The 23,510-nt window shown below is 38.7% G+C and overlaps 3 protein-coding genes across 3 annotated transcripts; 2 read left to right on the top strand and 1 right to left on the bottom strand.

Annotated features, from left to right (window-relative positions):
* Positions 1-5,667: 5,667 nt before the first annotated feature.
* On the top strand, positions 5,668-6,260 carry LOC121990388. The gene has a single exon (XM_042544525.1). It carries the CDS (start codon positions 5,706-5,708, stop codon positions 6,075-6,077), a length of 372 nt encoding a protein of 123 aa, XP_042400459.1. The 5' UTR covers positions 5,668-5,705; the 3' UTR covers positions 6,078-6,260.
* An 869-nt stretch (positions 6,261-7,129) lies between these two features.
* On the top strand, positions 7,130-11,239 carry LOC121992950 (uncharacterized protein At1g26090, chloroplastic-like). The gene is made up of 7 exons (XM_042547595.1): positions 7,130-7,441; positions 8,431-8,574; positions 8,680-8,754; positions 8,831-9,018; positions 9,094-9,259; positions 9,360-9,761; positions 10,924-11,239. The coding sequence occupies exons 1-7, from the start codon at positions 7,214-7,216 to the stop codon at positions 11,053-11,055; spliced, it is 1,335 nt and encodes a 444-aa protein (XP_042403529.1). The 5' UTR covers positions 7,130-7,213; the 3' UTR covers positions 11,056-11,239.
* A 1,045-nt stretch (positions 11,240-12,284) lies between these two features.
* LOC121992949 (heat shock 70 kDa protein 17-like) lies at positions 12,285-21,294 on the bottom strand. Its single transcript, XM_042547594.1, has 14 exons — positions 20,335-21,294; positions 19,990-20,222; positions 18,923-19,082; positions 18,219-18,461; positions 17,977-18,113; positions 17,502-17,835; positions 17,234-17,395; positions 16,205-16,279; positions 16,018-16,118; positions 15,863-15,932; positions 14,282-14,338; positions 14,128-14,189; positions 13,027-13,099; positions 12,285-12,929 (listed from the first exon to the last, which is right to left on the bottom strand). The coding sequence occupies exons 1-14, from the start codon at positions 21,094-21,096 to the stop codon at positions 12,723-12,725; spliced, it is 2,676 nt and encodes an 891-aa protein (XP_042403528.1). The 5' UTR covers positions 21,097-21,294; the 3' UTR covers positions 12,285-12,722.
* Between the last annotated feature and the right edge of the window lie 2,216 nt (positions 21,295-23,510).

Raw genomic sequence — 23,510 nt, 5'->3', positions numbered from 1 at the left:
GAAGTAGAGGGATTTGCCGGAGAACACGAAGGATTTGTCGAAGAACACGAAGGAAATCGCTAGAGAGACGAAGTCGCCGGAAACAAAAGCACGGAAGAAGGAAGGCGGTGGCGACAAGCTTATAAACATCAAGAGACCTCGCCTAGCCGTCCGATCGACAGCACGGACACCTAGAGGCAGATCTGACCATTAAAATTCAAATAACCCAAAGGTCACATCCCAGCTGGTCACTTCAAACGTGCGCCGACAGGTGGCGACACGTGGCGGGCATCGATAAGGCGGTTGTCAGAGTAATTAAGGAAGCATGCTGCACATCAATGCCTCGGGTTGGTGCGGGTTCCAAGAGATTTTGCAGAGAGCGCCCAAGCAACGACTCCATGAGCCGACTGAGCAAGGATAGAAGGCTCGTGGTTAGACGATCCTTCATGCCGGCCGATCGGCTCACCGGAAGCACCCCTTCGAAAATAAAATCGAGGCCAGTTAACATAGCTCTGACCAAGAGGCATAGTTGACCGAAACACCCGGCAGGAAATCACATTTTCGCACCATTTTGTCCAGCCAGTCGGACTTACAGCCTCCTTCGACTAGACTTAAAGGGGAGGCATGTGATCCGGTGATAACCCAAGAGGGCCTACCTCCAAGGAAGTTCAACGCTTGGGTGATCGTCAAAGTCAAGAGGGGGTCAACTAAGAGACTAGTCAAGCCGAATTCTCCACAAACCGATCGGCCAGAAGAGTTCAGAGAAGGTGGGCCAAGCCTACAACCCGATTGGCCGGAAGAAGAAGAGGGTTGGTTGAGCCTATAACGCCCCGAGACCAAGGGCACTCACGTCGATCGGTCTAGATATACTCGTAGGAGGTCAAAGAGTTGGCCGGCCGGATTGATCAAGGGAAGTCCAATCAGACTAACAACCGACAACTAAGATGGGGGATACGTGTCAACATCCTTTTGGGAGTCCCATCGGCTGACGGCGCGGATGGATAGAAAATCGTACGGAAGAAGATTCCGCCGCCTTGGCAGAGATGTGTTCGCCCCGTTATAGTAAGATGTCAGGGATCCTTTCTCGATGTTAGCTTTTGGGGAAAGTTTGGGGATGCGCATCCGCCCGGGAAGCGTGTAGTCAGCCCGTCGAAGCTCTATATAAGGAGGGAAGCAGCCATCCGCGGAGGTACGCGCGCATACGTCTTTTGGCACCACCATTAACTTCTTTGCTTCCTCTATTCTCTTCACTTGCTGGTGTGTGACTTGAGCGTCGGAGGGCCGTCGCCGGGAACCCCCTCCCGGCTTGACACTAATGACTTGTGGTTGCAGGAGCAAGGGAGCATCAGTGTAGACGAAGAGTCACCTCAGCGTTGTTCCCCGGTGACCATCTATTCAACTTCAGGGCAGGATCACTATGCATATCAAATGACATATCTAAAACGATAAGTCAAAGTACCCGCCTCCAATAAGAGGATTGTATCCGAAATAGATCCCTCGTCGAGACGCTATCTCGAATCAAAGTCTTGTAATATATCATACTGTTTAGCTAAGTTTTTTTTATTATAACAAAATAGCTAAACAAAATCCTTATTTACCAGAAACCCAAATTCATTTAATAATCTCGATTAGCTATATAACTCGAGTCTAATCCAAAACTTAGATTAGATTCATCGATTAACCATAATTAGATTCAAATTTAAATCTAAAACAATTCTAGTAACAATTTATTCTTTACTTCGCTGTACAACATTCTTACCTTAAGATATAGCCGAAATATAAAGCTCACCGCCTTATAACCCTCTACCGACAGCTACCAAGAACACCTCAAAAGATTCCCAACACCTTCAATCGAGACCTCAACCGGCCACAAGAATGAGGAGGACCAGGATCTGATCAGGGAAAACCAACAGTGAGTTATTCCGATGCATTCCCCTAGCCTGAACAGAAAGAACATCGCAAAAAGGAGGACCAATCAACAAGATCCTTAAATCCATAGAATTCCCGACGTTGCCCTACCTTGTTGGTCGCCTCCAGAGTTTGTCGCACAATCTGATCTCGCCTGAAAGGAGACACGGATGGCTCTGTGAACTCGGCTGTAGGGCGTCGGTATTCAACAACGGTCCACTTATACCCTTAATAGGATCAAATCGAGTAGTGGATAGACAATCCGACAATTTAGGGTAAAGATGTGTGAATAAGAGGGCTCGACTAGCTTCGATTTGCGGCGTCGGCTGTCAACACTCGGTGGCGACGATGTGGGTCGGACGGACCTAGGGTTCGGCTGACGACTCAGAGAAGGAGACGAGGCCGAGAAGAGGGGCTAGGGCACGGAAACAGGGGAAGAGGATCGGGCTTGGCGTCGGCACCTAGGGTAGAATCGGTGAGAAGAGGGGTGACTTCCCTTAGCCACGGCTTAAATCGCGAGGGGAGGGAAACCGTCGCGTGCGGCGTCGGTTAGGACAAGGGGCGGTTAGGGCACGACGACGGGAGAGGAGAAGGCGTGGGGGAAATGACATCGGGTGAGGCTCGGCACGTGGGGGAAGGGAAGAAACGAGAGGGACACGACACAGTAACGGGAGAAAAAAAGAAAAAGAAAAGAAAATAGGAAAAGAAAAATAAAACTTTTCCTCGTTCAGTGGGGTAGTCTAAACAGGCTTTCCCGGGGCCCAGTTTTTATCCCCCGCAAACTCATCATACGAATTCCGAAAAAATCCCGAAAAATTTCTAAAAATTCCGTTATGGTGATTCGCCCTTTTTCGATATTTTACATACGCCCTTGGGCATGGGCTCGACACGCGGGGGAAGGGAAGAAACAAGAGGGACACGACACAGTAACGAGAGAAAAAAAGAAAAAGAAAAGGAAATAGGAAAAGAAAAATAAAATTTTTCCTCGTTCAGTGGGGTAGCCTAAACAGGCTTTCCCGGGGCTCAGTTTTTATCCCCCGTAAACTCATCATACGAGCTCCGAAAATTTCCTGAAAAATTTCTAAAAATTCTGAAAAATTCCGTTATGGTGATTCGCCCTTTTTCGATATTTTACATACGCCCTTGAGCATGGGCTTGTCCCTTTTTTTTCCAATACTTAACACGTTTCCTTTGCCAACCCTAGTTAGATTTTTCGTTATCTAACTTCCAGTTAAGACTTTCTCTTACCTAAGCTCTTGTTAAGATTTTTCTTTACTTAACCTTCAGTTAGGATTTTCCGTTGTCTAGCTCCATTAGGACTTTCATTGCCTAGTTCCCAACTATGTCTTCCACTACTTAGTCTCGCTAGGACTTTCATTGCCTAGTTTTCAACTAGGTGTCTTCCACTGCCTAGCCCTACTAGAATCCATTGTTTGCTCCCAATTAAGTCTTCTACTGTCTAGTCCTATTAGAATTTTCATTGTCTAATTTTCAATTAGGATTTTTCATTGTATAACTTTCCGTTAGGATTTTTCATTCTCAAACCTTCAGTTAGAACTTTTCTAATCAAATAATTTTTTTACCTACTTAATTTTTTTTATATATTATTAAACATTAAAACTCAAAGTTAGTCTTGATCCAAGGACATACTTATACTTTTGAGCGAAGCTATCCTCACTCATTTGTTCTTTTCTATATAAAATATATTCGGCCAACAATCTATTGTGCTTGGAAACGAAGCAAGAATTCCATTACCCATCAATTTAGAGAAATAAACGCGCATATAATCCAAGAGTAGGAATTCAAGCCTCAACACCCCTTCTACTTTGCTTGCAAGCGTCTCAACTCCATGTTTTCTTCCAACCCAAATCAAACTGCGGACGCCTCAACGATACCCCATACAAAATAAAAATGTCTCACTTCCTTGAATTCCCAAACCAAACTGGTGCAGGACTGTTCTCTCTCTCAAGCGAGCTCTTCTATACGTCCTGAAGCACACATAAACAATTCGAGTGCGTTATGGTTTCATTTTCCACTTCATTGGATCTCTCTTTACCCATTCCATGCTTATAAGGCAAGTCCTCGGATCAACAACACGTAACGCCCTTCTCTCCTCTCTAGCTTTCTCATGGCAACCTTGCGTGTCCAATTATCTCACTCCCTGCATCTCTCCAGCCTCTCGTTGCCTTCCATGCTTCTCCTCGTTGCTTTCGTCGGTGCCGTTTCGTCCATCGTGGCCTCCCTTTGCTCCACCCACAGGCACTCGAAGGAAGGGAGAGGGAAGGCGGCGCCACAGCAGCAGAAGAAGGAAGAGTCAGAGGAGGAAGCATTGTGGAAGAAGAGCATAATAATGGGGGAAAGGTGCCGACCGCTAAAGTTCTCTGGCCAAATCCTGTACGACTCTGAGGGGAATCAGCTCTCCAATTTGCTTCCACTGACCTCTGACCAGGTTTGAGATCAGCGCTATGGAGATCGATACGATCGATATATGAAGTGTGAAGTGCAGTCCTTTAGTTTTGTTTTTCCTGAATAAAAAAGTGATATGATCGAATTTAAAAGATTAATATCATATCCTACACTATCAAGCTACTAAGTAAACTACAAACTCATCATCTAAGTAAGTAAAAGCTACCTCTACAATCACTTGTCGACAATACTGACAGACCAAAGTATATTAAAAGATTTGTTGGATTTTTTTTTTCAGATAAGAAAACAAATGTTTGTTGGCAGACAAACATGGGTTGGCAGGTCCTCTCAATTTCAGTGTCCATACTTAAAAGTATCGTACCATACTAAATGCATTAAATATATTTTGTAGTCTTGGAAGTTGACCTCATGGCACCATTTACACGGCTCAGTTGACTCCAACAGCCAGGCAACCTTTGCTATCATTGTGGCTTTTCAAATAGGTTAATCAATTATTTCATATTTTGTGCATATATTAATTTATGTCTACAATAATTCTTTAAACTATCAAATCAACACACACATATACAATTAACTTGTCGGTGACGCACTGACACAATGAAATGCCAACTCCCTCAAGCTAACCCCACCTATACTTAATTTTTAAAATACATTTGTATACTTGGTAGTGGATTTCAATAGTTCTTGTACCTAATTCCAAACAAGTAGCCTTACTTTGTATGTGCTTCATCACCAACCAAAGAAAAGTCCAACTTTGTAGTTTCGGAAAATTGACAAGATTTCCTTCCATTCCATTGGTCTATGTAATTGCATGATTTATTTTTAAGCATTTTTGTACGGCATCTGATCAATTCATTATATTTTTTTTCCCATTGATCAATAAATTTCAAACTTAGTGGATAATTATTCCAATAAATAATTAACGAAACAGTTTTCTTATCTCAGCATTAAGATTACTTAAAAATCATGAAACTTTTTAATAAAAACAAAAGCACAAAAATGGAGTTCCCAGAGCTAGCTGAAATGTACTGAAATTGGATTTTTGGAGTCGCCACCGCCCATTTAATGTGCAGTGTCTTAATCATGTTTTGGTTAGCTCGTTTTCTAAGTTGCCTTCTAGTGAAGTCATAATTAATTGCTACAAAATTGAAGGTGCATCGAGTCTAGGAAGGTCTGTTGATTAGCAAATTTAAGATTTTTAATGGTTCATAATTTTATTTGTCAATCCAAATTATACCTGCTCTTGATAAACAATAGTCAGTGCTCGATGGAATTTTCAACCCAAACCGAACCATCTCGGACCGTCAAATAAACCCAATGAAAACACTGAGCCGTTTCTCTATAAATCTGCAACCCACGAGGCGACGTTATTGCAGTCTGCTGCAGGAGCGATGGCGAACGGCCTGCTCGACGCGATCAGCGCCTTATGGTCCTCCTGGTCTCGCCACGTGTCGCGCGCCGCCAGGAAGCTCTCCTGGCGGAGCTCCGGCGTGCCCCCCTCCTACCACGGTGGCCGCCGCAAGAAGAGGGACGAGGGAGTACAGGAGAGCTGCTCCATCGCGGTCGACAGTGCCGACGAGGACGACGGCGTGTGGCGGCGCACGATTCTGATGGGAGAGAAGTGCCAGCCGCTGGACTTCTCCGGCGTCATCTACTACGACGTCGACGGCCGGAGGCTGTCGGAGGTGCCCACGCCGCGCTCGCCGATGCGGAGCCCGCTGCCGTCCTTCGCTACGAGGAGTCCGGTTACCGCGGCCTATTAACTAGCTAGCTCCGTTACTGCGCCGTCCTCTGTTTCGGCCTCTGTTTTTTCTTTCTTGCTCTCTCGTTTGATTCCGATCTGTTTTGTGAGTTTTTGTGTGAATCTAAATAAATCCAAAGGATTGATGGTTTGAATTTTGATTGTTTAGTTGGCCTGTTAATTTTTATGAACTATGAAAATGTGCTGAACTTGAAGCAATGTCAGAGTCAACTTCAAAATTTAGGCACGAATCTATTTTAACATTTATGTGCGAATATAATTAAATACATCTCTTTAACTCCTCATGCAATCACGCGTTAAGAGACTAGTCATCTGTTATTTGAGCCTTGGTATTTAATGTCGTTGACTGTCTTTTGAGGAGCGATATAGTCAGTCATATTTGGGTATGGGAACGATACCGAATGCCTACGCTTTATGCCTCTTCTATTCGATTCTTTAATAAAATCCCAGTAAAAGAGAAGAAGCATGAATTTTCTTCTTCTTGTTGTTATTTATTTTAAAAATCAAATAAGATATTCAACTCAATTGTCCCTTATCAAAGCATTCAGGCAGTGGCGAAAGACAACCTCGATCAACCAATAGAATGGCAGCAACTGGAGTCCAGTTCCAGCCGACGTTCTTATAGTAATATTCACTTCTGCGACAGGCGTTTACTTTTTAACTAGATATTGCGGCTGTTCGGCCACCGTTTACCAGTTCTTCAAAGCTCTACACCTCAATTTCGTCGTTCTGCACCGTATGAATCCGTCCGTCCAAATTTAATCCTATTTTATTTTCCATTTCCTCGATATTTTTGTCCCTCCCATTTACTTTCATGCCGGTTCACCTTTAATCGAAAACCTAACATACTTGACTGCCTATTTGACTAAAATGTCGGCCTTGAAGCAAATTTGACCTTTGCGAATGGACTCAGGATGGCCAAAACGTTCGTCCAGTTGACTGATAATGATTCTGCTCGTTCTCGTTAAACTTATCCTCTTTTGACTTTATTTTTCCAATTAATCCTTCTAAAATGTTCTCGTTTAAAGGGGCAATAAATCACTCGCCTTCCTTTCCAAACCGGTACAGGCGAGGTTCACATGAACCGGACCGGAGTAGGTTCTTCCCGTCCTCAATCCCGTCCCTCTCTTCCATTGTATGGCTCTGCTGCCTCCGCCGTCGTCTTTTCCCTGTGCCCGATCCGCCAGAAACCCTACCGCTCGTCCGTTTCGCGTTCCTACGAGAAGAGGAGATCGGCCTCGAGGTCGAGATGGAGTTCTTGTGGTGGCGGACTTGCGGGATCCTCCGCAGAAGCCAACCAAGTTGGTTACTTTCTTGGGCAAGGGCGGTTGTGGAAAGACAGCCGCCGCCGTGCTCGCTGCGCGGGTTAGACTCTTATCTTATGTGTGAATGCATTTCTTCGCCTTTTCCTTTTCCTTGCTGCTAAATTGCTTGCGTTGGTCAGTAATGTGTTCGATATTATCGAATTGGAGCTTAGGATTGTCCTTTCTATCGTTATGATTGCTACTTCTAATATATCGTTTATGGAGTGCTAGAAAAGGTTCAGATTATAGTTGAAGGATAATAACATGTCGCGATCTGCTTAAATTCAAGTGATGTCTTGCTTTCACGAGTGAAATGCTGTGTTATATGATTTGCTAACCGTAGAAACGTTCAATTGGGATAAAAGTATTTTATTTAAGTGAGTAGTAGTCAATGAAACCATAAGCATTTCGTAGAGGATCTTACATGGAAGCATCAAGCAGTGGTGCATCAAAGACTTGAAATACAGTAGGGCCAAATTGACTTACAGAATTGCTCACGCAATACAAAACATTAGTAATTTTAAAGACGATGCATTAATTGGATACTTTAAAGTACATTGTACATGCACAATGATGAGAAAATTATTATGAAAAATAAACTATAAAGAAATAAAAAAAAAGATAAACATTATTTTTCAAAAGGATACGAGGTAGATATTGATATCAATGGCTAAATAAAGTGAGATGCCTTCAAATATCCAAGTTGGACCAGTGCAACGAGATAAATTAAAGATTATTCTGATTTTATTGTAGAGTCAATAACTATTTTGGGAGGCTAACCTGTAATAAAATACATACTGTATTAAATATCTTTGAGACCATTTGGTGCAATTGCCCCCATTAGGCTCTTTCTAGCATCGAAGCATGATTATGTATTTTTGAGTTGCCATAGATAATAATCATGAACTTTGTATAATTACTGGGATAGAACTGATGCAGCTAGTTCTTTGGTAGAATGCTTATTAAGATTGCAGCAACATTTGATGGATGTGATCTGTGTTATTCTGAGCATGTGTTGTTTTCAATCTCTTGTTTCTTTGGCATCTCTAGTATTATGCAATGGAAGGGTTGAAGACATGCTTAGTAGTGCATTCTCAAGACCTGACTGCTGAAACGCTGATGGGTTGCAAGATTGGAAGCACCCCACTGGTGTATGATAGCAACCTTTCTGTTGTTCGGCTAGAAACGAGCAAGGTAATCATCATTGAGATATTCTCATTGTTCAGCTTCTACACATTTTTGTTGCCTGATTATGGAAATAACAAATATATCTTCATCTCAACTTCTTAAAAAGAGTAGATGCTTCTTGACCCTCTTGAGCGAATGAAGAAAGTAGATGCACGAATGAATTTAACTCAAGGTGTTCTTGAAGGGGTGGGTTGTATGCTTGTTTTTTCTCACTTTTCTTGTAACCTCGAAGAACTACTAATTGTTGTTTCTAAAAGAATAGATTGTGAGTGAAGAATTAGGGGTTCTTCCTGGAATGGATTCCATTTTTTCTGCCTTGGCGCTTCAAAAGCTAGTGAGTTTTGATCTTGGCCAGAGAAACTTCTCAACCAGAGAATTTGATGTGATCATTTATGATGGTGTTAACACTGATGAGACATTAAGGTTGATTGGAGTCACGGACAGAACAAGGTAAATGTTACCTCTATGGTTTGCTTATCGCTGTCTAACTGCAAATATCTGATGACTTTTTTCTGTGAAAGACAGATCATATTTAAAATATGCCAGGAGCTTGGCTGAAAAGACAGATATTGGAAGATTGGCAGCACCTTCTTTGTTGAAACTAGCATATGAATCTATCAGGTTAACTGATGGATCCAGCGATGGTAAAACAAGTGCAGAAATATGGGAGGAAATTGAGCGAATCCTTGAGGTTATCATCTTAATTCATGCTTTAAGCATTATTTGAGGTCTTATCATATGTTTCTCATATCCTTAAGAAATTGTTCATCCTTGCTGTCTTGTCTTTACAGAAAGCATCAGCTTCATTCACTGATTCATCAAAATTTGGATGCTACCTTGTTATGGATACAAGAAGTCTGTTGTCTGTTAATGCTGCATTGCGATATTGGGGTTGTGCAATTCAAGCTGGAACATGTATACGTGGAGTGTTGGGTTTTTATCCACAATCTTCTGGTGTGACAGAAACAATCATCCAAAAGTTCTCACCTCTGCCATTTGGGTGTTTGCCATATGTTTCCACTGAGGAATCTGTAGATTTGTCTGCCTTGATAAGCTCTTTAAACAAAGACTTGAAGGCTCTTTTTGAAAGTAGTTGTAGTAACTTGCAATCACCAGTGACATTTGACTCTAGCCAGAAGTCAGTGACTCTCTTCATGCCTGGTTTTGACAAGTCAGAGATAAAACTATATCAAGTGCGCCATTGACTCTTAATTCTTAACGTGCTTACACATAACCTCAACAAGAGATTGCATTATGTTTTGATGCATTAGCAATAAGCAATTTTTGTTGGGTGCATTCAAGTACTTTTAGTGCATACTGAACTATGATATCCACATACGTTGTCTCAGTCTGTGTCCTTCTTATATCAACTTTGAATTTGTGATTCACAAAATTTTCCCTAATTAGAGATTATTTTACTTAGTACTTGAAGCTGTTTCTTTGTTGTCTTAACTTACTCTTGATGTCTTAACTTACTCTTACATACATGTGCAGTCAAGCAGGTATGTTCATTGTCATAATTTGTTGCTACTGTTTTGTCATGCCACTCCACTTAGTAAGCATATTTGGAGACAGTGCACAACAGAATTTTTTAACCCTTGAATGATATTGCTGATCCAATTGATAATGGACAGAGATACTTAATGTATCAGTTTAAAAATATATCAAGGACAGGGCTTATTTAGTCTGACCTGGTGCACCTGTTCATCTTTCCTATTAGTTGGTTACTCACATTTTTTCCTGCCATATGAATATATATTTTGTGAATGTGTGCCATTGGATCACTTTCAACAGTCTTTCTGATCGACATCTCCAAAGAAAACTAGAGATGATATAAATGGACTGTAAAATCATTCCCTTTATACTATTTCCTTTATAAATTGTTTATATTACTTCCACCAATTAAGGGTTTACATATTTCATCATGTTCGAAACATATGGGCTGCAAGGACATTTAGACACCCAGTAAGTTACCTTATCCTTCCCTGTCGTGTAGTACTGCAGTTTGTGACTAGTATATGGTCCGTAGATCCATGCATTATCATTCATAGGGCAGCTAGAGGGATACTATCATAGAATTCAGAATATGCTTAAACTAAGAGGATTCCACTAGAACACTACGAAGAGCCCTGACATTCTGTTCCCTTTAATAGACATATGGATGTTTTCCCCATTTAAATGACCAAAATTTTGTGCAGGCGTGGTTTAGGAGTTGGAAATATATCATTTTCTTGCTGTGCTTTGTGAATTCCTGCTTGTTTCTTTTGTCATATTGCATGTTCTGTATTAAGTTTGTGACGCAATATGAGATACATTTTTAAGATAACGTTTAACATTTATGTATTATGTAAGCAGTATCGAGGAGGGTCGGAACTACTGGTCGAGGCTGGGGATCAGAGACGCATTATTAAACTACCATCTGGTATGCATGGAAAAGTAAGAGGTGCCAAATTCAATGACAGGAACCTCGTTGTTACACTCCGATAGCCAGTTCCAAGAGCAATATTGGCTGAGCAGATATGCTTCCCTCGCCGTTTCTTTTCCCAGTTCTAAGTCTCTCTTTTCCCACTAATCATGTAAATTATCCTTGTTAAATTGTTTCATAAGTACACAATCATTCTTTCAAATTTCCAACTGATATGCTTTATAGAATTTTAGTATTCTAGCTTTCCTCGTGCTTGCCTTCAGTATGAGATATCAAACTGTGGGATGATCCCAGATTTGTATCAGTCGTTGATGCATTATTGGTCGACTAAATTGATTCAAAATAGTTGAGACCCATCCTTGTATGGAATCAAATCTTCTCAGGACGGTTGTGTTGGAAATTTGTAAAATAGGGCTTTTAATGTGTTACCCGCATTAAATATATACGGCACGAGTGCATTTGTAAAAGAGCTTCAACCCAAATCTTAGTATGAATTTGTGACTCCAAAAAATATCAAAAATATGATATATTATATTTGATAAATTCAAATTATTTATAATATGATTTATCTTGATAATCGATGAAAAATTTTTATAAGAAAATAATAAATTTTTATAAATAGTAAGTTCAAAAATAATATTTAATATAATTGTAAAGTTTTTTAAATTTATGAGGTACAAATTGATTTCATAATAAATTGAAAACATGGAGTAAACTGATGATTTAGGAACTCTCAAGAGCGTTTTAAAAGGGTAACAAACAACCTGGAACAAACTAAAATCTAAAATTTTTCCAACTTAAATATAGGGATTCAAGGTGCGCTAATAAAAAAAGCTTGACACATGGTAATCGTAAAACGCGACACCTGATGAAACCATCACAAGTTTTATTTGTAATTCTATAGTGCCACCATTTGTAATTCTATAGTAAAAAGAAACGAGACTTTAAGACTTATTAGTACTAGAGATGTTGGGAGAGTGTGCTGTGCTTAGCCTGTGCTCATCCCAGAGATGCCAGCTCACAGGTATAGACTAATTTGGCGCAGTCGCTAGAGTCCATGCTGAACACGAGTCAGCACCAATATGAGTCACGCGCAGCATCAGCAACTACTGTGTTCTAGTTGCTGACAAGCCTGACCATGAAAAACGATGCAAAACTGAAAGTGTTAGCGGTTCCAAATAACAGCTTTGACTACCGAGCTTACAGATGTTTTTGTTGTGAATCACAAAACACCAAATAATAATAATAATAATAATAATAATAATAATAATAATAATAATAATAATGTAAGAATGCCACAAAACTCTTGTATGTCTTTATGATCTATAGTTTCAAGTACGGTATAAACCATCTACAAAGTGGGGATAATTAGCACAAGTGAACAATAGGAAAGCTCAAGTCCATGTCCTTTCTGGAGCCATTCAGGCGTTAAGGAAAAAATTAAAATTCAAACAAAAACCTAAAGCATTGCAAAAATGGGATCTTAATCATGATGGGGCTCTTGGCCATTAGATGCAATACTGACACCCACATCATCTATAAATGGCATGCTGCAGAACACATTCCTTTCTCTACTGTAAAAACCAAAAAGCCATTTAGTTGCTATAAGAGAAGAAATTGATCGCTGCTACAAAATTATGCGTATATCATCAGGCGATACTCTAATGTTGCTGTAAGTTGAACAGATATCAATTCAACTTGATTTGCAGCTGGTTGAGATGCTCATAAGTCATAACTCGTCATGGGCACTTTCTTGGTCAGTTTCAGAATTGGATACATCAACAGAATCATTAATTTGCTCTGTTTCAGATGGTGGCTCATCAGAGGTAGCACCTGAGGTGCTTGTGTTGTTATCCTGGCTTACTGTTTCTTCCTTTGTGGGTTTCTCAATTTTAGGTTTTGGCTTCGGCTTCAGAATTCTATTAACACTCGCAATCTACAAACCAAAGAGATTAATCGAATGTCAAGTATCACATAGAGAAATCAAGAGAACTTTTAATAGATGCACACAGGAAATGGGGACAATATGATACCTTATCCTGAAGCTTGTTCACTTTGTGATATACTTCTTCTGACGTGAAAATCGGTGCGACTAAAACGGAGGTCCTGGAACAACATAGGCATTATTTAGAGCCTTCAGCTCTAAGGCATCAAATCTCGCACGGATTTGCATTGAAAGGAATGGAGTCAATTAAAAACAAAGTGTTAAACTCATGGAACATGGTAAAAATTGTGATTAATAACAGAAGATGGTCCATCATATCACTTACAATCCTTTAACTTTGGTGGGAAAAAGTTATCGCTTTTGTTCTATCCAGATAACTGTTCTGGCAAGTGACAACTATGCCCAGTCCTACACTGATTGTATCCTCATACACTCAAGGATTTTTTTTTTGTTCAAAAATGTAAAAGAAATATATACGAAAAATACAAACTATATCAAAGTCAATCTAGTTTTAACTAAGCTTAACTGGTTCAGATGAGATTATGGCTTGATTTGACCACTTTTACTAAACAATATTTATGTTGAAATGAAACTGATCTGGACAGTCCGTCCAGGATTGAGTGCATTAGTTTTCCAAAAATAAGAATAATAGTACTTGTAAACAGAAGCAACATATTAGCATCTTTAGCACACACTAAACAACAGTCTGATAAACGAATATGCCTTGGTTTAGATATATGCGCTCATTTATAATGTTCAAATGGGAAAACAAATGCAGCACAAAACTCAAACATCATCAATATAGAAAACACTATGCATATATCCCAACTATTCCATTGTGTTATTAGGACAAAAAACAAGGAAGGGCAGTTGAAAGAAAGCTCATTCCTCTGTTTTAGTTGGAAGGGAAGTGGGAGATGGAAAGAAAACAAACATTTAAACATTTACTATGGATTTCTCAATGATAAGGAAAGATAGAGCCAGTATCCAGAACAAGTATTGCCATTGTCACTAATAATTATTCCTAATACACTCGTACCTTACATTAGTGAGTCACTCTAACCATTACAAACACGAGTGGGAGATCTGTTGGCCAATAAAAATAAACTACTAGCACAAGACAAAGTAAGGAAGCAATTGCATATGAATGTGCATGTAAGTTCATAAACAATTAACTCTGAAAACTTACTTTTTTTGTAGCTCCTCCTTCTCTTCCAGCCAATTCTTTAGCTTTTCTGCTTCACTCCATACCTGACAATGATTTTAACCAGAAAAACATATATTAAAAGTAGAGAACATATTACTGGAATATCTACAGCACATTCAATTCATCAATAGCATACCTCCTCAATTCTGTCTCTAGGAATCCATGGCTTATTTGTTTCCCAGTTATTTACAATCTGTACAGATACAATTAATAAATAAAAAAAATACATAATACGGCACAGAATGAGTAGATACAACAGTGACAACGCGGCCATCTTATTAATGGATATCTAAGCCTTCCAAGGAAAACCATTATAAAGAATATTATCCATATATTCTCCATTCAGGAATTAGCTGCTTACAATATAGAAGGGATTATTGATTAAGAAACAAATAAGGGCATTCCTGCTATTGACTATGCAGAATAAGGATTAAGATTTCTAACCAAAAACAGTTATTACTCAATGTTAAGTCAACGTTTGTCATTGTTGATATGATCTAACAAAAAAATACATACTGAGTAAAATTTTCTTACAAAGATCCATCATTAGTGTATTTATCTGTACCTTTAAATATCATGAAAAGAGAATTTACCAAACTTCCCGAATCTGTTAAGTATTTAATTACTATGACCAAATCAAATACTTGCATAAGCAATTCATCTGATTTAAAAAATCATCATGAAAGAATCATTTAATTATGCCCTTATATAATCATGAAAAAACAATATAATCTATTAAAATGATTTCTAATTGAAAAAATTCTAGTAAATCAACTAACTATTTCAAAATCAGTTTCCAAAATTAGATCATAAAACATTGCATCTGCCTCCCCACTTAAAAAAATGGCCCTTAAAATTTGACATAATTGTAGGCCAGTATGCTACTCTAAGCAAATATCTCATAAATACTGGATGATAATTTAATCTAATTAGACTAATTTCAACAATTGTGCAACCAATACCCAGAATCATGCTCTGCTACCATGTTATTATATGTCTCAATACGACCTAACAATAAGTGTCATACGCAAAACTTTCTTACAAAAATCAACATGAAAGTAATATTTAATTCTTCTAGTACATATTTGTCAAAAGACCACATATTGTACTCCTAAAGATATGTTAATTATTATAAAATAGACATGACCAAATCAAATACTTGTCATAGCTCATAAGAAATGTTTTCTTATTCAAATAGTTAGGAAAATAATATTATAATCATCGAGAAAGGATTATTTAATTAAACACTTAAAATAATCATGAAAAAACTACATAATCTATTAATCTTATCTCCAATTGCAAAATTCAAGCAAATCACTTGACTTATCAATTAATAATCTAGCATAGATAAAAATTTATCGCAAATCATTAAAATGGAAATTTTCCAAAAGAATATTAATAACTTTATCTGTTTCAAATTACTTTTAATTTATTCATAAATAAAGAAAACATAAGAGTTAACATCTCAAATCTTCTAATCCACTAATTAAATAATCTAGCTAAGTAATTTTATTAAAAACCAATTCTACAACATAAGAGTTCAATTAACATACAGTAGTAAAATTTATCATGACAAATTTCATAGCAAAAAAAAGATCAAGCAGATGCACTTTCCAAGTGTTCAAGATCCAATCAGCATCATGTTTGATCTGGACTTTTATTTAATTACAAAATGTAAATTCAGAAAGAAAGATCAATTTCAAGTATAGTTGAGTACCTTTTGAAGTTCATTGAGAAGCACTCGGGCATGTTCACTAGCAATTGGTCGTGCATTTAACTCATTCAACCTGGGCAAATAAATTGAGCAACAGTTGTACTTAACAATAAACCATGACAATCATATTTCCCTAATTAAAGATACCTATGTCCTACCTGAAAAATATTGGGTCGCCAATGGCTTTAAGTAATTCCAGACGCTCTTTGAATTCATTCACTGAAGCATCCTCGCCATCCGTATACAACCATTCTTGTACCTGCAATTATAGAAAAGTATGACTAAAACACTATGCATTGATAGCATCATGCATGTATGCTCATTAAAAGAATTGAAAATTCTCACTTCACTAAGTTTGTCTGCAAAGGAATGGCGCTCTTCTTCAGATGAAACTTTCTCAACTTCAGCATTGTCTTCTATCTGCAATAAGACCAGAGATATATTTGAGAAGAGATGAATAAGAAACCTGGATGCAAATTTGTATTAGTTTAATGAAAAAGAGATCTGTACTACCTGGATGCAACTCTACATTCTATCAGTTGAGAGTGATATTTTAGCTTAAAATATTGCACTGAGTTTGAGATTGGTTGGTCATCAGGTTGTTGAAATGAAATGCAAGAATCCACTAATCTATGCAAAAGTTCACATTTACTACACAACTGAACTAGCAGAAAGACATCAATGCCAGCAGTGGTGCATCATCACGTTATATAAAGCCATATTTGTCCCACACAGTAGTAGCACTCAATTATTGTTAAAAAACTTAGCTATTCTGCAATAGTCTATCCTACCATCATTCAAAGTTAAATCACATATGAACCAGGATAGTTTTCTTAGATTTACTTGACAGGTGTTTTCTATAAAATGCTACCAACCTTGTTACAATAGTTCTCAAATTCTGCTTGGTAAATCTAGCAGTGTTTCTATATTTGTGTTTGGCATGATATGAATTGATTATCAACAATTATTTATATGTATTTCATAGGGGAGAACATTTCCTAAAAGATGTTTGTTGATCTTCAAAGTGGTTTCTAGAACAAACTTTGCTGTTGTCTATAAATTTCAAGGTGATTTGTTTCATGACTACTATTTACAACAGTCATAGAACTTGAGGAATTTATCCTAGCTGAAACAATTGTTTTATTTGCATGGAATACACCCATGAGAACAGGGTTTTTTTGTGACCAACCAATTCAAGTATTGTGTTGTAAGCTCATAATATTGATTTGTATATAGCGAAGTAAATATAAAAAAAGTGACAGTATTTGAGTTCAAAGTATTTGCAGGCGTCTCAGAAGTTGGTTATCTCAAAGAAGCCCACCTTTCTATGAATGGCATGATATACTAAAAAATAGGAAGTGCCACAAGACATACCTTTTCTCTTGTAGAATATATATACTCTTCGAGGCTATTTTTAAGCTCTGCTGTTCTCCTTCTTTCAGCATCTTTTTTGTCAAGTGTTTCCAATCTCACCTTAGCCTCCAAAAATGAATCTTTAAGAAGATTCGATCCAGGACCTAAATTTTTTTCCACTACCTACAGAATGTAAATTTCAGTTGAGTTGGTCTCCCTTTCTCTGAACTTCAAAGAAAAATACAACTATTAATAGGCAAAAGAAGAAGAAGAATCATTTGGGTTATACCTTCAAGGGAACCCTAAAGGTTTTCTTCTTCAATATTTTTTCAGTAACAATAATTGCTTCTTTCTCAGACTCAGTAGAGTTAGATGAAATATTGTTATCCTCAGCAACCTTCAAGGTTTCTGCACTATCCTGTGAAATAGCTTCTGTGCTGGTTTCAGAAGATGAATTAAAACTGCCAGTGGAATTATTGGTTGTACTGTTTTTCTTTGGAACTTCTACCCACTCAGATATCTCAATGGCTGCATCTGCGTGATCAAGGGATAAAATTCCACTTCTGCTCAAAGAAAAATGCAGATTGGCTTTGATGGGAGAGGAGATGTTGCGAGTTGAATACCTAAAGTAAAATGGCTGTTAGCATAAGCAACGAAAAATGAATAGATGCATTAACCAAAGAAGCTAATTTATGACAAAAGAATATGTTAATAGTTTAAAAGAAACATGTATATCCATATGCATGAGTTTAAAAGTGCCTTACTTTTCACTGGCTTCAGACAGACCCAATATTGAATATTCTGCAAATTTATACGAAGAAACTCCTGGAGGCAGTTCACCTGCTTTATCATAGCTGAGTGAAGCTTCAAAATCCTTGTCATGTTTGAAAGACCTAAATAACTATCCCACAAAAGGTTAATGAGAAGCACAAAGCTTGAAGTCCGAAAGGTGCTTATCAGATAAGTTCAACTGGAATTTATGAATAGGCTCAGTGAAGTGCAATACCTTGACTGGCATTTTCTTCAACCGTGGAATAAATAGTGTATCAGTATTTTCTTCCAAAAGTTCTGGACCATTTAGTTCAAGCAAAAAGCCATAAGAAGATCCATCAATCATTCCCAACTTACGATTCAATTTGATTCCATCACTCAAGTTTGCAGCATTCAACGATGCACCAAGAACTATTGCTTCATCAGCATCAAGATGCTTGTCCAGATCATTCCTTCCTAGAAATTCTTGGAGCTTAGCCTGCATAATATAATGTAAAAAGATATTAACATCGCAATAAACCAGATTGCATTCACTCATGGCTGAGAATCTTCTGATGTTGAAATGTTTGTATTGGCAACTAAATTATTTAGGGGTTGATGGGATAACAAGATATTCATGAAGAAATGCCTGCACCTTCTTTTTATCATCACAACCATACAACTTGATCTTAGTATTTGAGGATACTAGTAAGAAATAAATATTGTCAATATCAAATCAATTAATTCCCAGTCTCAAATGACAATGACACATGTTATGTTGTAATATGATTAAGACTGAAGAATACCATCAGGCTATTAAATTGCATTAAAAAAGTGAGCAATCTCGACTTGGCTGTTGGGTCAATATTAAAGATTTATAAACCAGGTTCTAGTTTATGTCACAAAGCAAGGATTACCAACCACGAGGATCAAGTTAAATAAAGTGTTGATGTGAACAACCTGTAACCTTGGCACACGAGTGGCTCCACCAACCAGCTCCACGGCATATATTTCATTTAGTGTCAGACCAGAATGTTTTAACACTTCCTTGACTGGAACAAGTGCTCTCTCCCATAAGTCTGAACAAAGCTCTTCAAACTTCTCCCGTGATATGGTGCTTCTGCAAAACACAAACAGATAATACTTTCAGCCAACACTTTGTAAAAAACAAAATGCAATATAAGACACAATAAATAGTCATTCTGTAGCTTAAATTTTACAAATACTGACAATATCCAAGCTATACAAGTTTTTTATAAATCTCTCACATCCTGCTGATTATGACATATCCATGGCAACCTATCAGAGTTATAACGAATATATGATGTCTTTAACTTTTCCATCCATAAACCATTAAGTCCCGACATGGTGATTAAATATTATTATTTTAATCAAAATAATAACATATCATATCATTATGGGATAAGTGGAAAACAACAGGCAAGGACAGGCTAGGCCAGCCCAACACGACATGGGTTATGCTTGGCATGGTCTGCTAAAGGTTGGGCCATGTTGAAGATGGCCCGAACCTATCCTAGATTCAGACTGTGTTGAGCACAACATATGACCTTGCCGCCTGGCATAGCCTAACCAGGTTAGCCCACTATTCAAATGATCAAAAATCACCAATTTGACTAAAATACCAATAAGCTTTTTTAAAAAATAGCTTTTAGCCACTTTAGAGTGTATTTTGGTTAAAAAAAAAAATTGATAATGACCAAATTGGCCTAATTATTTTTTTAAATCATAAGTTTTCCCGATAAATATCCTCTGAATCCCCCATCTCTCATCCAAACATTGCACAGTTCTCATTCTCTTAATTCACAACTACATTGTACCAATCTCTCTAATCACTTAACTACTAAATGTGAAAGGCAAGCAACAGATTATGGGAAGAGGTCCAACTAAAACACTATTAGAAATAACACAGGATGTATTTGTCATTAGAAATGAAAGCATTCAGATTGTTTAGCTTTACTGGTTAAAAACAATATATATCATTCATGTGAATATGTAGGTGGCTATACCTGAAATCAATATCATCTAAGAGGGATTCAACAGAAATTGGCGCGGCTGTATTAGCACTCAAAATTTCCTTGGTCCGCTTGACTTGCTTCTTCAATTTAGCCATTGCCTTAGGAGACTTCCTCACATCAATGTCACTTCCTAATTGCTTATTGAACTCATCAGCAAAGTACTCCACTAGCCTCAATTCCATATCTTGTCCTCCAAGTTTAGCATCCCATCTAACATCTTTTACCTATTAGAATAGAACTTATAGGCATGAAACTGATAAGTGCCTGAAATAAATTACCGGCAGCAAATTATTTGAGGGAAAAAGGGCTAAATGTCAGAGTAGAATGAAAAATTACCTGGAACTGATTAACCGAGACCGTCCTCCCGAACTCCTTGGTACTGTATGCCGAGAAGTAAACTAGAGCAGCGTAAGTACTACTGGATCCCATATCATAGAATATCACATGTCGTGAATCGTTGGAGAAATCCTTATCAATGCCGTACTGCAAAGCTGCTCCAGCGTGCTCGTTAATCAGCGAAAGCACATTGATCCCTGCCAGTTGAGCCGCCTGAATTAATCCTCTCCTTTCCGCCTGGCCAAAGAACGGTGGCACCGCAATTACAGCATCTTTCACAGGGACCCTCGCGTGGGACTCCGCTAAGCTAATTCCATAGCCAAGAATCATCGCGAGCAACTCTTCTGCGCTATACACGGTCACCCCGTCATCGATTCGGATACTAGCAGCCCCCCTTGAGTCTTCGACGAGGTCGTAGGGGAGGTAGAACGACTCGGCGAGAACCTTTACATACTCGTAAGGTTTCCCGATCATGTCGCGGACGAAGGAGTAGACCTTGTCGGGGTACCGGGCGACGATCCCAGCGGCCTCCTCGCCAACAAGGCGGTTGCCTCCACTAAAGGCGACGAGGGCCGGTGACTTTCGCTTGGACATTTCGTTGATGGCGATTGAGATTGGGCTCTGGCCGGACTTGAGGTTGACGACGGCCACCTTCATCCATTCGGAGCCGAGATCGATGCTGGAAACGGCCGATTCAGAGGGAGTCGAGAGCATTGAAAGAATCATCAATAGGATCCAAATTCCTGCCGCAAATTTCCTCATCGTAGCAGCAGATCTTGAGCGCCGTCACAAATCAAGCAGGGGTTTTGAGAGGAGGGAAGAGCATTGGTCGATGATTAGGGTTAGAATTTGGAGATCTCGACTCAGTGAAGGCGTCGAACTCCGAGGCAGGAGGCGGAAACGGAGTTCTCCACTTCTCCCTTCTTCCACTCGGCTTCGCTTCTCTTCGCTTCGGGAATTGTCCGGTCTTTTTAATATTTTTTTCTATTTATAAAATGTTTAATATATGCAGTCGTGGCGAAATGGCACAGCAACGAATTACAACATGGCAAGGACAAACGGAGCAAATGGTGCCTCGCCACGTCAACTGACGTAAACGTGGCGGTTGATAATAAACTTGGTGCGCTGGCTAATCGATGGTCGTGGATGCGCACGCCATCGCTGCCCGGACGGCAGCATCTCGCCACGTCAACTGACGTAAACGTGGCGGTTGATAACAAGCTTGGTGGGCTGGCTAATCCACGGTCATGGATGCGCGACGCCATCGGGGCCCAAACGGAAGCATCGTCGGCCGATCTTGGCGCCGATAACGGCTGCGATGCCATCTTCACTGGGCAGGGAAAAAAAATATTACACATGAGATATATTTACACATTTAGACAGTTATTACAATATGTATCCAAAGCAAATGTCTCACATATTATTAATAAATTATAAAAATATAAAAATATTGAAATATTTTTAAGATGGAAGGGGAAAAACTCAATGTCCTCTCAACTTTCTGACAGTTATTTCCACGCAAGTTTGACATTTGCACGAACGAGCAGATTGCAGTTTTCACTGTATTTGTTGCATGTGTGAAAAAAACGGGAGTTAACAAGAAAATTATCAGTTATATCACCCGGACGCCGCAAACTGGATTGATATTTAAATGATAGATTTATATTAATAGATAAAGATTTATGTTGCTATCATGATAAATAACTTTTTCATTTAGGGGACGCTCATTACTTTATTTATCTTTTTATCTCATCATGGAGTAGAGATGCTTTGAAATGAAAATTTATTTTTGAATAAAAATTAAAAGGATAATTTTTTTATAAATTATTAAAGAGTTTTTATTTTAATTTTTAATGATAAATTTTATTCTATCTTTATTTAATTTTGATTCATCAATTTAAAATTCTAGCTCTTTTTTATTTGGTGGAATGAATTTTTGACTGATTATTCCTTTCAGAGTTATTATTTTTCTATTATTTATATCGGTGCATGTGTAAATTTTGTGAGGATATTTTTTCTAGGAACAAGTAAGATTTTGTGTCTATATATTAATCAGGTTGGGTTAAGGTTAAACTTTCAACGATTTTATGAGATTATTTTTATTTTTATTTTTTATTTTCTTCTACCAGTCTGATTTAAATTAGGGTTATTTTGATCATTTATTTTTTTCTCTTTTTAACTTTTGTTAAAGGGGGGTTAAGTGTAGTTTTTTAAATAAAGGGGAGTAAAATGCAACCTACTATAAAATACAAAGGGTTTAAAGTTATTAACCCTATAATTATCCCAAGTGTCCCGAGTGACCGTCACTTGACAGAGTAATTGTATTTACGGTCCACGATTCTAATATGATGGAGCATAACAGCCTACCGTGACAAGGTTAGTGACGGAGGTCTCCTCTTCAGATTTATTTGGGTGATAAGAAACTTCAAACGTCAACACCTAAATAATAATAATAATAATTAATTAATACAGAATAAAAATTATAGACGGAGTCATTTGCAGAGAAATATTCAAGATGCAAGTTCACTAGATCAGCACTTGAATCAAATGCAACTAGTGTACTTTGACGGACGGATGACGTCATATATTTTTTTTCCCCTTTCTTCTTTGGTAGTTGTCGATGAACCCAAACAAAACGTTACATCGCCACAGTTTTATTAATAATAGTAGGTGCAACTAACTCAAGTGCGCATGCGTATCTACTTGGAAAATATATCATTAAGTTTTTAATTATCTATTAATTTCAGAGAACTCTCTAATTGTTTTGCCTGTCCTTTCTTTTCTTATAAATTTGCGTGGTCTTCAATGAATTGATCGCCGATAAGTGTGAGATTTCTTATGGCGGCGGTGATGTTTCTGGTGCGCGAGGTCCTGCATTGCGTGGCTCTGTTCTAGTTCGTTCGGTGGATAGGGCGATGGGCGGCTGCGACGGACGGCGTCTGCCGCGGGGTCAGAGGGGTTCCGGTGGTGGGGGAGCTGCCGCTGCTGGGGCGGGCGCCGCACGTGGCTCTGGTGCGCATGGCGGAGCGGTACGGTCCGGTGATGCGACTTCGGCTGGGGGGCTCGAATGTTGTCGTGGCGTCGTCGCCGGAGGCCGCGCGGGTGTTCTTGAAGACGCTGGATGCGGCCTTCGTCGACAGGCCGCTGACGCCACGCTGATCAGGCTGGCTTACGAA

Source organism: Zingiber officinale, chromosome 6B (genome assembly GCF_018446385.1).
Source record: "Zingiber officinale cultivar Zhangliang chromosome 6B, Zo_v1.1, whole genome shotgun sequence".
NCBI classification, from domain to species: domain Eukaryota; kingdom Viridiplantae; phylum Streptophyta; class Magnoliopsida; order Zingiberales; family Zingiberaceae; genus Zingiber; species Zingiber officinale.
Note: the sequence above shows the minus strand (reverse complement) of the source record. Positions and strands in the feature narration are given on the sequence as shown.